Source organism: Ailuropoda melanoleuca, chromosome 3, assembly GCF_002007445.2.
Source record: "Ailuropoda melanoleuca isolate Jingjing chromosome 3, ASM200744v2, whole genome shotgun sequence".
Lineage (NCBI taxonomy): Eukaryota > Metazoa > Chordata > Mammalia > Carnivora > Ursidae > Ailuropoda > Ailuropoda melanoleuca.
Window position 1 is genome coordinate 133,937,730 of NC_048220.1, and position 12,855 is coordinate 133,950,584.

At 43.4% G+C, this 12,855-nt stretch overlaps 1 protein-coding gene across 1 annotated transcript in view; it reads left to right on the forward strand.

Annotated features, from left to right (window-relative positions):
* Positions 1 to 12,855, forward strand: part of MYO10 (myosin X) — a 228,227-nt gene that overhangs the window by 35,860 nt on the left and 179,512 nt on the right. Inside the window, exon 2 of the mRNA XM_011231438.3 lies at positions 7,469 to 7,567. Within this exon, the coding sequence (XP_011229740.2) occupies positions 7,469 to 7,567 (99 nt within the window). The remainder of the gene's footprint in view (positions 1 to 7,468; positions 7,568 to 12,855) is intronic.

Below are 12,855 nucleotides of genomic sequence, written 5' to 3' on the forward strand. Positions count from 1 at the left end.
TTCCACAGCCCCTCCTGAGGGGTGGCCATCCCTGGAGGGGAGAAGTCTTGGGTTTCACCTTCCCTATTCATTTCTGGGGAAAAAGTCTGCGGGGTCTGTCCGCAGCCAGAAGTCGTTTGTCCCCACTGCTTGTTGTCCTGCCGCAGCTTTCACAGTCACTTTGTGCATGGGCTTCTGCCCCTCTCTCCATTCTTGTGTGCACCATTTCCAAACTTCTGACAAGTTTTGTGTTGGGGTTTGTGAGCAGAGGGGGGTTGAAATAGCTTCTGAGGGCTAAGAGCATCGTGGACAGATTTTGTCTGTACTGTTCAGTCATCTGTGTAAAAACATGAAATGTCTGTTTTGATTCACATTAAAAACAAAACAGACTGGACAGAGGGAGAAAAAGGAGAGAGTCCCTCTCGCACTACCATCAAACTGTCTGCCTCCTTGACCTTTCTCCTTGTTTGTCAAACACTTCGAATCCTATAGCCACCCCCTTCCTTCTCTATGCACCTGGTTTAATGTCCCTAGAAATTAGATCTGCCCCAAGTATGCTGTACCTGGGCCGATCCTACTCTGGGAAGTTGCGGGAATTCCTAGAACTTAAACGATGGAGTCTGCTTTCTATTAACGAGGTCGCTGACAATGAGTGGTTTTGAAAACTCTAATTTGGCTATGGCTGCAGGACTTTGTATCACTCTAGCTTTGTGGTTCTCAACTAAGACTGTCCCCTCACCCCCAATAAATAATTTCCTCGACCAAAATGTCACTAATACCAGGTTGAGACACCGGCTTTAGGATTTTGTGTGTTGTAAAAGTCAGGTGCCTTTTAAGGTGGATTTGAATAATCAGAATTTTAAAAAATATGTTGAAAAGGTGATTCTACTTCCAACAGAAAAAAAAAGGACTATAAAACAGGAGAGACCCCATTTATATGTGCAAGCTAACCTCCCTACACCCCCACCCCCAAAAAAGAACTTGTACAGAGAACGGATCAGTAGTTTGCGCGGGGTGGGGGGGGGAGATGGGAGAAGTAGGTAAAGGGGGTCAAAAGGTACCAACTTCCAGTTATAAATAAGTCCTGGGAATGTAGTATACACACGGTGACCGTAGTTATTAATACCATATTGTATATTTGAAAGCTGTTAAGAGAGATCTTAAAAGTTCTCATACCAAGAAAAACCATCGTAACTGTGGGTGCTGACGGATATTAGCTAGACTTATTGTGGTGATCGTTTCACAATATGTGCAAGTGTTGAGTCATGTACACCTGACACTATTATAATGTTACCTGTCAATTATATCTCGATTAAAAAAATGGAGAAAAAGTGCTCTTTAAATCCTTCATACTATATACTATCTACGTCCAGTTTCTAGAATTCAGTATGATCAGGAACAGACAGGGTCCCCCAGACCCTGCCACAGCCTTCTGTATTAGATGTCTTAGATGATGCCAGGTTAGAAGTCATTCCGTGTAGAAGAGGAGAACTTTCCTTTGGTTGCTGAATTTATTACGGATTTAATTAATTTTAATGCTTTTTCTTCCTTTTTTTTTTTTTTTTTTTAACTGAGCTTTGTATCCATCGTGAGGCTTGAACTCATGACCCTGAGATCAAGCATTGCATGCTTTACCAGTTGGGCTAGCCAGGCACCCCTACTACAGATTTAAAGAGCCCTGTTAATGTAGCCATTACAGACTTATTTGATCCTTTTGTCTTTAAGAAAAAAAAAATCACATTTCCAAACAAATTGTGACTTTATCATGTAGGTGGTTAGAGAATCCTAAACCGCGGTACTTATTAACACAGGCCAAGTAGGAAAAGTAGGTCTGGTGCTCTGTTCTGGGTCTGAGGCTGGGTTGTGTGTTTGGGTAAAGAATGTTCTCTTTTCTGTGAATCTGTAATTAGAACATGCCACACAGCACGGTATTTAAAGCCTATCATCATTATCTCTTTTTAGGGTTGTTTCCCTACCTTATTTTTAAACTTAATTTTTTTTTTTCAAAGTTCAAAAGAGAAAATCATTTTTAAAATCAGAAGGGAAACACAGTACTTTTTAAAAGTAGATTGAAATCTATGCTGGTGATTTTATCTTCTTTACCTTCAAGGAGGGATCAGCAAACATTGTGTGGAAAGGGCCAGGAGGTAAAAATTTCAGGCTGCTTCATGTTGCCATGGTGGTGAGAAAGAGCCAGATAAAATTCCTTGCCCAGGGAGGAGGTCAGCAGTTGGCTGGGGATTTATGATTATCTTCCAGGGTGAGGGGCTAATAATTAAGCACCGTGAGGCAATGATACAATCTGCCACAGTCTCATCTTTGGATTAGTTTGGGCAAGTCTCCCGTGTGGTCTCTCAGCCCCTCATTGACATTAGTGAAGAGTAGGGACTGGAATTCAACACAGATCTTCAGTTTTCACTCGGCCCGTACCCTGATTGTTTATGAGTGCGTGCGTCTGTGTATGTTTCTTGATCTCTCGTTGCCCAGTTATAGAGACATGATTGGGTTTTTCCCAATACAGGATGGTTAAGAATGTGTGTGTACAATCGAGAAGTATGTAGGTTTGGAAATCAACTTTTTTTTTTTTTAATGATTTGGAAGAGTTCCATTGTATGGATTTATTACATTTTATGTGTCTCTATACCATTAATGGTCATTTGAATGATTTTTAGTATTTTGCTGTTAATGGTGCAGCTCCAAATATTTGCAGGCAAGACTTTTTTTTTTTTTTTAAGATTTTATTTATTTATTAGAGACAACATGACCGGGGCGGGGGGGCGCGTGGCGGCCAAAGGGAGAAGCAGACTCCCCACTGAACAGGGGGCGATCCCAGGACCCTGAGATCATGACCTGAACCGAAGGCAGGCGCTTAACCAACTGAGCCACCCAGCGCCCTTGCATGCAGGACTTTTTGAAAGATTTCTTTTGTGGAGGTAGATCTCTAGGAGTTGAATTGTGGGAACCCATGGTAAGATTGTGTTGAGCTGTTTAAGAAACTGCCAGACTGTGTTCTAAGGTGGGTGTACCATTTTACATCCTAACACTTAGTATAGTCTGTATTTTTTTATTATACCCAGGAAATCATTTGTTGGTATGGAAAGTGGAACCCCTGTGAACCTCATTTTTAGAGATAGGGAGGCAAGTCATACTATCCCATCTTACAGGACTGCTCCAGATCAAAGGAGATGGGAGCTTTTGTGTGAGGGCTTTGTATGGTAAAAATGTTACTGGTGATTATGTGCGGGAAAGTTCTTAACTGTTAAATTTCACACTTATCCATCTCAGAGATTAGGATGAAAACTTGCCCAAGTTTTAATAACGCGTGTATGTTATGATCAAACTTATAAAGACGTTTTTAAACTCAAGTTGTGAGCTTTCTCCATATGCTAGGTTGCCTGTATTGTGCGTTGAATTATCAGCCCTATTTAATTAACAATGACAGAATATAATGGCTTGCATATGGTGGGCAAATTTTTTTTCCCCACGCAAACTTGGATGGTCTGGTAAATGTCTGCTTGTGACTTCATTTCCAAGGGCCTGTGGGTGGTCTCTTTTCTGGACCTGGGCATATGTGTTCTAACCGAATAGAATGGAGGTAGAGCGTTTGGGGGCTCAGAACCCACCAAGAACAATCTACGTAAAAATATCCACTTCAGTTTTACTCTGTAACTCTGATTTCATGAAAATTTCCTGTTTAAGCTTTTTTGAGGAACAAAGGGAGTGTTTGGGGTTTTTTAAAAAGATTTTTATTTGAGAGAGAAAGAGAGAACACGGGAGGGGGGAGGGTGAGAGGGAGAAGCAGACTTCTCGCCGAGCAGAGAGCCCAGTATGGGGACTCGATCCCAGGACTCCAGGATCATGACCTGAGCCAAAGGCAGTTGCTCAACCACCTGAGCCACCCAGGCACCCAAAGGGAGTGTTTTGAATGCATTTCCCTTCCTACTTGTGGAAGACGCGGCTGTAGGCCTGGTGGAGCTGGCCAACAGGCTTGAGATTTGCAGTCGGGCAGATTTCCTAGAACTCGCTTATCAGCAGCTGTTCACACCTATTGAAAAAGACCTTTGGACTGAGGAAGTTGAACCCTGTGTTTGATCATGTCGGACTGTGTCAACAAAGGCCTTTATGGCACCTTCACAGAAGGTAGAAAGCAGCACAACAGAACTCAAGTGAAAGAACATGCTGTGTAGCTTCTGGAAGCCAGGAGGTTTATGTCAGTCCTCGTGACGACGTACATTAATTCATCAGTGTTTTGTAAGAAAATATTTGATTCTTACTAAATAATTTTAATAAATGGGAAACACACGAAATTTTGATAAAAGTAGTGCAGGTGATGGTCACAGCAAACAAGGCTTTGGACTTAGGATTTGGAAGACAGGACCACTGTGAATTATTATTTCATGATTTCACCTGATGAGTAAAAGTTCTCACCTTCTAGATCTTTGAAAGTTCCCATTTGAGTGTGTGTGTGTGTAGGTATTTATCAGAGCTTTAATATGCTGCAGTCTCTGATGTGCATATTAAAAAGAGGATAGAAATGGGGAACCTGGCTGGCTCAGTCAGTAGAGCACGCCACTCTTGATCTCAGGGTTATCATTTCAAGCCCCACATCGGGTGTAGAGATCACTGAAATAAATAAAAATAGTTCAGGCACTTGGAAGTCTTTTTCTAGATCATTACAGATGATGTAGTTTTGGTGTGGAGTGATATGTGAGAGAACAGTCCTAGAGGATGGCAGAAGTAAATGTTCTTTTTGGAAGCAGCTGTTTGCGAATAAATCAGGACTGACAGGCAGTTGGAAATGGAATTCTTGGTGTTACCTGTGTCTCAGCCTGAACTGCCCATCGGAAGCACGGGACTGACTCCCGCAGAGGGGGCCTCACCCCTCTTGATGTTCTGTGTGTTCTTTAAATNGCGAATAAATCAGGACTGACAGGCAGTTGGAAATGGAATTCTTGGTGTTACCTGTGTCTCAGCCTGAACTGCCCATCGGAAGCACGGGACTGACTCCCGCAGAGGGGGCCTCATCCCTCTTGATGTTCTGTGTGTTCTTTAAATTAAAGGCAGGCTTCTGGATTTATAGAGAAATACTTCCTGTTCATTTTTGATGCTGTATATGATCGTGGAGGATTTCAACCCCTCTTTGGAGGGAAGGTTGAAGTACGGAGTTAATACCTGAAACCTGCATAATAAGGAGAAAGGGAATGCCCATGGGGAGGGCTTCTGTAGGGTTATAACAGGCCATGCTGGGAGAGCCAGTCACAGGGAACAGGAGAGCTGGCCCCAAATACTTTGACCAGATTCAGTGTTGATTTGGGAGCCCGACTAAGGGTGGTGACAGCAAAAGTTCTAGTTCCTGGCTGGTGTAAACAAGGTCATCATTGGCAAAAAAGGAGTAATTTTTAAGTCAGATTTTGTTTTAAAGATTTTTTTTTTAATAATTTTTAAGTAATCTCTACACCCATGGTGGGACTCGAACTTACAACCCCGACATCAAGTGTCGCCTGCTCTGCTGACTGAGCCAGCCAGGGGCCCCAAGTCAGATTTTTGTATCTTCTTAAATTTTCCCTCCTGGCAGAGTAAAAGAGGACAGATGGTTGTGTATGTGATAACTGGCCACTTAAAATGACCTGTGTGTTTTATATTCTAATTGTTCATTGATTCATTCATTTATGAATTACTTCAAGGAGACAAATAGTATGATATGTAGAACGAGCATGGAGATAGGAATCAGAGGGATGTGAGACATGGCTCAGTCGCCAGCTGTGTGATGGCAAGCAAGGACTTGGGCTCCGAGCTTCAGTTTCCTCCTGGAGGCGAGATTCCTGTCTTATGAGGGTTAGTATTAAATCCAGTGTCCTTGAGTCTCTTAGCACATGACCGTGACACATCATGGGCACTCCATTACTGGAAGTTAGCAACTATTTTTGCTATTGATAAACACAATTTAAAGTAACATAAAGTGGGGGTGCCCGGGTGTTTCAGTCAGCTAAGCGTCCTACTCTTGATTTCGGCTCAGGTCATGATCTCAGGGTTGTGAGATTGAGCCCCGCATTGGGCTACACAGTGGGCGCGGAGCCTGCTTAAGATGCTTTCTCTCCCTCTTCCCCTCCCCCCTGCCAATGCTCTCTCTCAAAAAAAAAATAAAATCCTGTACAAAAAAAAAAACAAACCCAAAACCATAAAGTGATGAGTTTACTTCTTTATCCCCTGCCAACTCTGTGTTGAGAGACTAGTGGTCGCCCCTTAAATGGCAGGTTGAATATACTATAATCAATATATTTTAAATATTTCACTGAACATTTGAAATCAAAACAAATTAAGTAGGCCAAGAAAAGGAGGTTGAAAGTTCTAGAAAAAGTTCCTTGTAAGTGCCACTTCAAGTGATAACTTAGGTATCGTATTTCCACATGAACACACGGCATCGTAAGGATGTGCTTGTTAATAGTGTCATTTTTGTTGGGATTGATGAAATTGAGCAAAGTAGAAATAACTTGATGAGAAATTAAAGCTCAGTGTTACATTCCATCACACGGGCATACATCACACAGATAATTCTTTATAATTTGACCAGTGAACACCCAGTGATTTCTTCAAACTTTTATCACTTGTTCTTGGAAACAAGTGGTTTTCATGTTGTGAAAATAAAGGAAGAGGAAGTTCATCATTGGAAAGGTAAATAATATGCTTGTTTCATTTGTCCAGTGGGGACATAAAAAATGGCAATAAAATCAGCGCCTAAAAATAGGCCCCAGGTGAAAACAATAGGATCTGGACGTTTCTGTTTTGGGCTACAGACCACTGGCGTGTGTTGGGTAGTTTGGCGGAATCCTAGCAAACTTCACACCAGTGTGTTGGGTTCTGATCTTTTCTAAAACTTTCATCTTTCTCTTTGGGAGTTGATTTGACACGTGGATTTGGTACCAGTAGGAAGTCAGACTGTTCGAATGCCATTCAGGCGGGCATGCGCGTGGGGCTTGGAGCTGGGAAGAGGGGAGCCAGCAGATCCCAATGAGTTTTCAAGACAGAGTGGAGCGATGTAGCGACCTGGTTAAACTTGTTTCTGGAACCCAACTGCCTGGGGTCAAGTTCTGTCAGTCTTGTGGTGCTGGGTGAGTTACTCTGTCTTTAGGCCTTCAGGTCTCCCTCTGTAAAGCCGGTGGTAACAGTGCCTGTCTCAAGGGCCTTTGGGAGTGAAACAAGGTCATCTGCACAAACCACTTGCATGTCAGCAACATAGGGCCTGGTATTTCCTCACCCCCTTTTCCGTGCTCTCTGGTGGGACACACTCAGTCACGCTTGTCTCTAGTGAAGGCTGTGCCTGACGCTTTCTGAAGAGTCATTCTTGTCTGAGAAAAACATTTGGTTTTTAAAAAAATTGTTGTTTTTTTTTTTCTTACAGGAATGTAATAGTCAGTGATTTTTGAGAGTGGTGATTTGCTACGAGACGCAACCCAAACTCCTAGTTAAACCCTCTTTGTTTTGTTTACAGGGGACACGGGTCTGGCTGAGAGAAAATGGCCAGCATTTTCCAAGTACTGTCAATTCCTGTGCAGAGGGCGTCGTGGTCTTCCAGACAGACTATGGTCAGGTGAGCACACGTCTGCAGCTTCCCAACACCCATGTTCTGCTTCCAGAGTTCGTCCTGCAGGAGCACATGGGTGCCCGCTCCCCCCCAATCCCCTAAATGTTTTTTCTAAGTGGGGAAAACCAAATCCAGAAAAGAATGTAGGACGTACACCTCAAGTGTGTGAGAGATGCAATAAAATTCTCCAAATGGAGCGTACAAAGTGTTCCAACCGGGACAGGACAGAAGAACGCTCCACTTGGCTGGTTCCTGGGAATCTCATCAAAGAAACAACGTATAGGGTGCAAGCAATTCGAGGAAAACCTTCAGAATTATTGATATTTGCATATTGGCTTTCTTATGACTTTCCCTTAAAATTCTTGCATTTCCTAGAGTGTTGGAAATACGGGTCTGCCGGTGGGAATGTGGGCGGTGGCGGTTCCCGTAAGAACAATGTGGTCTACCCTGCCTCACCTGAGCTTCCCTGTCCGCCTGTTCATCACATGAAGAGGTTCCCTCAGGAAGGGGCGTCCGTCACTGCTCCTGGTCCCCTGTTCATTAGTGTGACCTACAAGCTGTATCAGTGAAAAACAGGTGAATCCAGAAACTAGCTCACTGGTTATTTATATTTGCGCGATTGTAAAAGAGGGCTGGTGTCTCCATTTTATTAAGGAAACTAATCTTAATGTTACGAATGGATCCCTTTTTCAGAGGCATATAGCAAAATTTAAGACTTGAAGAGAGAAGGATGTCCTTCGCCAGTATTTAAAACTCACGGTTTCTGAATCTGGTTTGCAAGTTTTGCTGAGAACAAAACCGTCAGGGTCAGTGTCCGGTAGTTTAAGGCAGATGGGCTAGTGGTTATCAAAACCTCTTAGCAGAGAGAGTCCACTTGGCGGTACCTGTCTCGTTTCGTGGCTTAATAAACAGTGATGTTGCTGGGTTGTCTTGCAATTCCTCGGTTTCTTTGTCACCTGAGGGTCTGGAGTAGTTGATCAGCATTTGTCTGGGGGGTTTGGTTGGTGGAGGTTGCGGGGCTGGGGGCACCTAGATCACGAGTCTCATGGGTCATTGCCGGTGTGGATGCTGGCGCTGCTGCCAGCCTGGTTCCTCCTCATCAGATTCTTGGGGTGTGCAGTGTGATGTGCAAACTAAGGACCGGCTAAGTGACTTTTGTCAGGCTCAAGCGTGTATATTCCCGTGCAGGTTTGTCAGCATTTGTGTTGCCTTTATCCTGCCCATCCTCCCTTCCCACTTGACCCAGATGAGAATTCACGTCCTTTTAGGCTCTGTACATACTTTTCAAGATGATGTCAGAAAAGGAAAAACGTATTTAAACGGTGTGTCTGACTTGATGTAACTCTATTCCTGAAAGTGTTGTAAAATAGATTGGGGGTGGAATTTTCTTTTTTTTTATTGACTTGTGTTTTAATCCCAAAGATAATTCTTTTTTCAACTTCCCCCCCTTTAAAAAAAATTGTGGTAAAAACACATAACATTAAACATAACCATTTTTAAGTATATACTTAAGTAGCGTTAAGTATCTTCATATTGTTGTGCAAGAGAGCTCTAGAACTTTTTCATCTTGCAATACTGAGCAATTCCCTATCTCTCCTCCCCAGTTCTTGGTAACCACCTTTCTACCCTCTGTCTGTGATTTTGATTACCTTAGATACTTGGTGTGAGAGGAGAAATCACGTATACACAGTATTTGTGTGTGTGTGTGTGTGTGTGTGTGTGTGTGTGGGTTATTTCGCTTCACGTGGTGTCCTTGAGGTTCTAAGATGCTTTCTATTCCCATCTAACTACACTGTGCTCAGCAGAGGCTAACACGGCAACTCCAGCCCTTTAGTGCTGCTGTTGATGACACAAGGTCTTCACTCTGGGCCATGTGAAGCCATTTTCAGTGCCAGCTAATAAAGAGCTCAGTGAGCGGTGGTGGCATGGGGTGGTCAGGCCAGTAGTTGTGTTCACTGCTGACAGTATTAAGGGACTGTGGGCTTTGAAACAACTAAACCAGAATAACATGCAGTTAAACGTGAAAGCAACTCTCGACTTTGATTTCTCGTCTTCTGTTGGTCATCAAATACTTGGTCTTATGTTGTCCTCTCTGTCATTCCCAAATATAATTAGCTTGGGGATGTGTGTAGGAATTACAGGGTTTAAGCAAGAAGAGTGAGACAAGATGGGAAGAACTGGATTCAGACTTGGATCAAGAACGGACGATGGCCAGGGGACTCTAGTGTCTTTCCTTCCTGACCTTCCTCTCCTCACATCACAAGTTCACTGTGGAACCTGCAGGTATATTCACCAAGGATTAGAAGTTCATGAACAGGTTCTGGTCCCCAGGACGGGAACAGCAACTCTAACTGGGCAGGGACAGGTTCTTGAAGGAATCAGGGTCAAAGATACAGAACACAGCCTTATCCTTGTCAAGCCTGTCTATGGTAACTTTTCAAGGTATTGGCTACTTTAAATTCAGTTTATTAACGGGTGTGAAGAAATCAGAGGTGGGGGCAGGGGGAGGGAGAATAAAGAGTTATTGTTTAATGGGTACAGAGTTTCAGTTCTGGAACATTTCTGAAAGTGGGTGGTGGTGATGGTTGTAGGACAATGTCCATGTCCTTTAATGCCACTGAACTGAACACTTAAATGGTTAAAGTGGTACATTTTTTGTTCTTTTGTACATTTTACCACAATTAAAAAAAAAAACCATGTTTGAGGTCAAATGATAACTGAGAAAAGCTGTCCAATGGGTATTTTTCTGCATTTTTAAAAACAATTCTGGTGACATTTTTGTCGGGAAAATGTGACCTCTCGGAGGAACAAAAGCTTATGAAACTATTAGTCTGCCCTGGTTTGAGAGCTGTGCATCTCTAACATTATGTGAATCACCTGGGGGTCTTGTTCAGGTGCAGATTCTGATTGGCAGGTCTGGGCTGGGGCCTGAGAGTCTGCATTTCTCATAAGCTCCCGGTGATGTTGGTGTTGCTGGCTCATGAATCACATTTGAGCAGCAAGGGAATAGCCGGCATCCTGAGAACCACCTTGGCGTCGTGGGTGCCTACAGTGCGAGCTGGAAGAACTCTCAGACCCTCTCTGTGGACCACCGGTCCCAGGGTCATAGAGGGAGCAGAGAGAAAAGGAGGAGAGCTTTATTAGGTGAAGCTAGAACACTTTTCTTTGGCCTCCCAAAGCTCTTCTGTTCTCCTTGCTCTGTGCCCTTCCTTCCTACAACCATTTCACCTTGAGCGTGGCCGGGGGTGGTGCTGACGGCAGCAAAATGATTCTCAAGTGAATCAAAAAACCATTTTGAAGTCCTGTGTAGTGTTGGAAGCCATGCAGAGCCAGGTGTCTCTAAAATCCTAAAGTGGGACCTCAGGGACCCTGGGTAGGTAGGAGATAATAGGGTGTTTTTTTGTGAGAGCACTGAAGGACAGGTTCTCTGATTTCATTCAGTCTCTGAGACTTTTGCACAAGCACTGAGCTGTTTTGGGTTTTTGTTTTTTTGGCCAGGGAGACAGTTTCACTGTGAACTTAAAATTCCATTCCACACTCGAAGTTAAACTACTGTAGGTTGGTCCAGGGAATAGAGAGGACCAAAACATTCCCATTTGATTTAAAACTCATGCTCTACTCGCTGTGAAGTATTTGCAGATGGAAAAAGAAATGTGCAAGAGACACGCTAGCACACTTTGCTGAAAACTATGCATAGTTGGGGCCTGTGCAGGACAGCGCCTGGGCCGGTCAGCGCTTGCCCTGAAAGTTCGTTCTATCGCGCTTTGCTTTTCTGAGCTTAGCAGATACGGCCTTTGCTTGTTTGTTGTTTGCTTTTTTACAGATTGAAGGTTTGTGACAGTCCTACTTGAGAGAGACTGTTGATGCCATTTTTTCCAGCATTTGCTCACTTTATGTCTCTGTGTCACATTTTGGTAATTGTTGCAATATTTTAAACTTCTTCATTATTGTATTTGTTATGGTGAGCTGTGATCAGCAATTATGATTCATTGAAAGCTCAGATGATGGCTAGCATTCTTTTTTAAAGATTTTATTTATTCGAAACAGAGCATGAGCAGGGGAAGAGGCAGAGGGAGAGGGAGAAGCAGACTTCCCGCTGAGCCAGGAGCCTGACATGGGGCTCAGTCCTAGGACCCAGAAATCATGACCTGAGTCGAAGGCAGATGCTTACCCATCTGAGCCACCCATGGCTGCCCCGATGGCGAGCATTTTTTTTAGCAATAAAGTATTTTTTAATTAAGGTATGTCCATTGTTTTTTAGGTATTGTACACTTAGTAGATGACAGAATAGTGTAAACATAACTTCTGTATGCACTGGGAAACTAAAAAATTCATTTGAATCGCTTTATTGTGAGGGTCTGGATCGAACCTGCGATTTTTCTGAGGTACGCCTGTCCGTGTCGTCTTGGACGTTAAGCTGCAGACAGTTTTAGAAGAGCACGGTGGCGGGGTGCCTGGGTGGCTTAATGGTTAAGCCTCTGCCTTCAGCTCAGGTCATGATCCTGGGATCGAGCCCCATGTTGGGCTCCCTGCTCAGCTGGGAGCCTGTTTCTCCCCCTGCTTGTTTTCTCTCTCTCTCTCTCTCTCTCTCTCTCTCTGTCAAATAAATAAATAAAATACTAAGAAAAAAAATAAAAAGAAGAAGAGCACCGTGGCTTTGCAGGGTGTGGGTGTGGTTAGAAGATCAACTCTTGCAGAAGTGTACGATGGAAGACAGCCTTGAACACTGGTCATTTCTGGGACACTCACGAGGTGCACGGGCCATCACGATAGAACCCTTTAGGAACACTGTAAATTGAGTCATAAGTTCTAAATTAGATTTTTCACTTTGAGAGTGAGCTATTCTCTTTTCTGAGAAGAGCCTAATTTGATTGCTGTGAAACAGCTTACAGTGATATCAGTTTACCTAATTGTGTTTTAAGGGGTAGTTATTCAACTTACCTCAGTAAATTTAATCAAGGCAATTATTCTAGGCAGTGATTCTGTGGGGTTTTTTGTTTGCGTTGTCTCTCTATGGGGTCTTCAGAAATATTTTGCTGGCTGGGGATTTAATCACCCCAGTCTACAAGTAAATACCCTCCTCCTTGCCCTTCTCTTTTTATTGGCTTGCAACGAGTATGATTAGATTTGGGTTTAAAAGTTATTGTTCTCATTTGATTAATTCACGAAAAGGCCGTTAGATTGCCTGATACTCTGAAGTCCTCCCCACCCTTCGGGAAAGTCAAACTTCCTCCAGCCAGGCAGGAGACACACCACTAGTTCCTGAGGATCACACCCCCCATTTACAGCCGTCC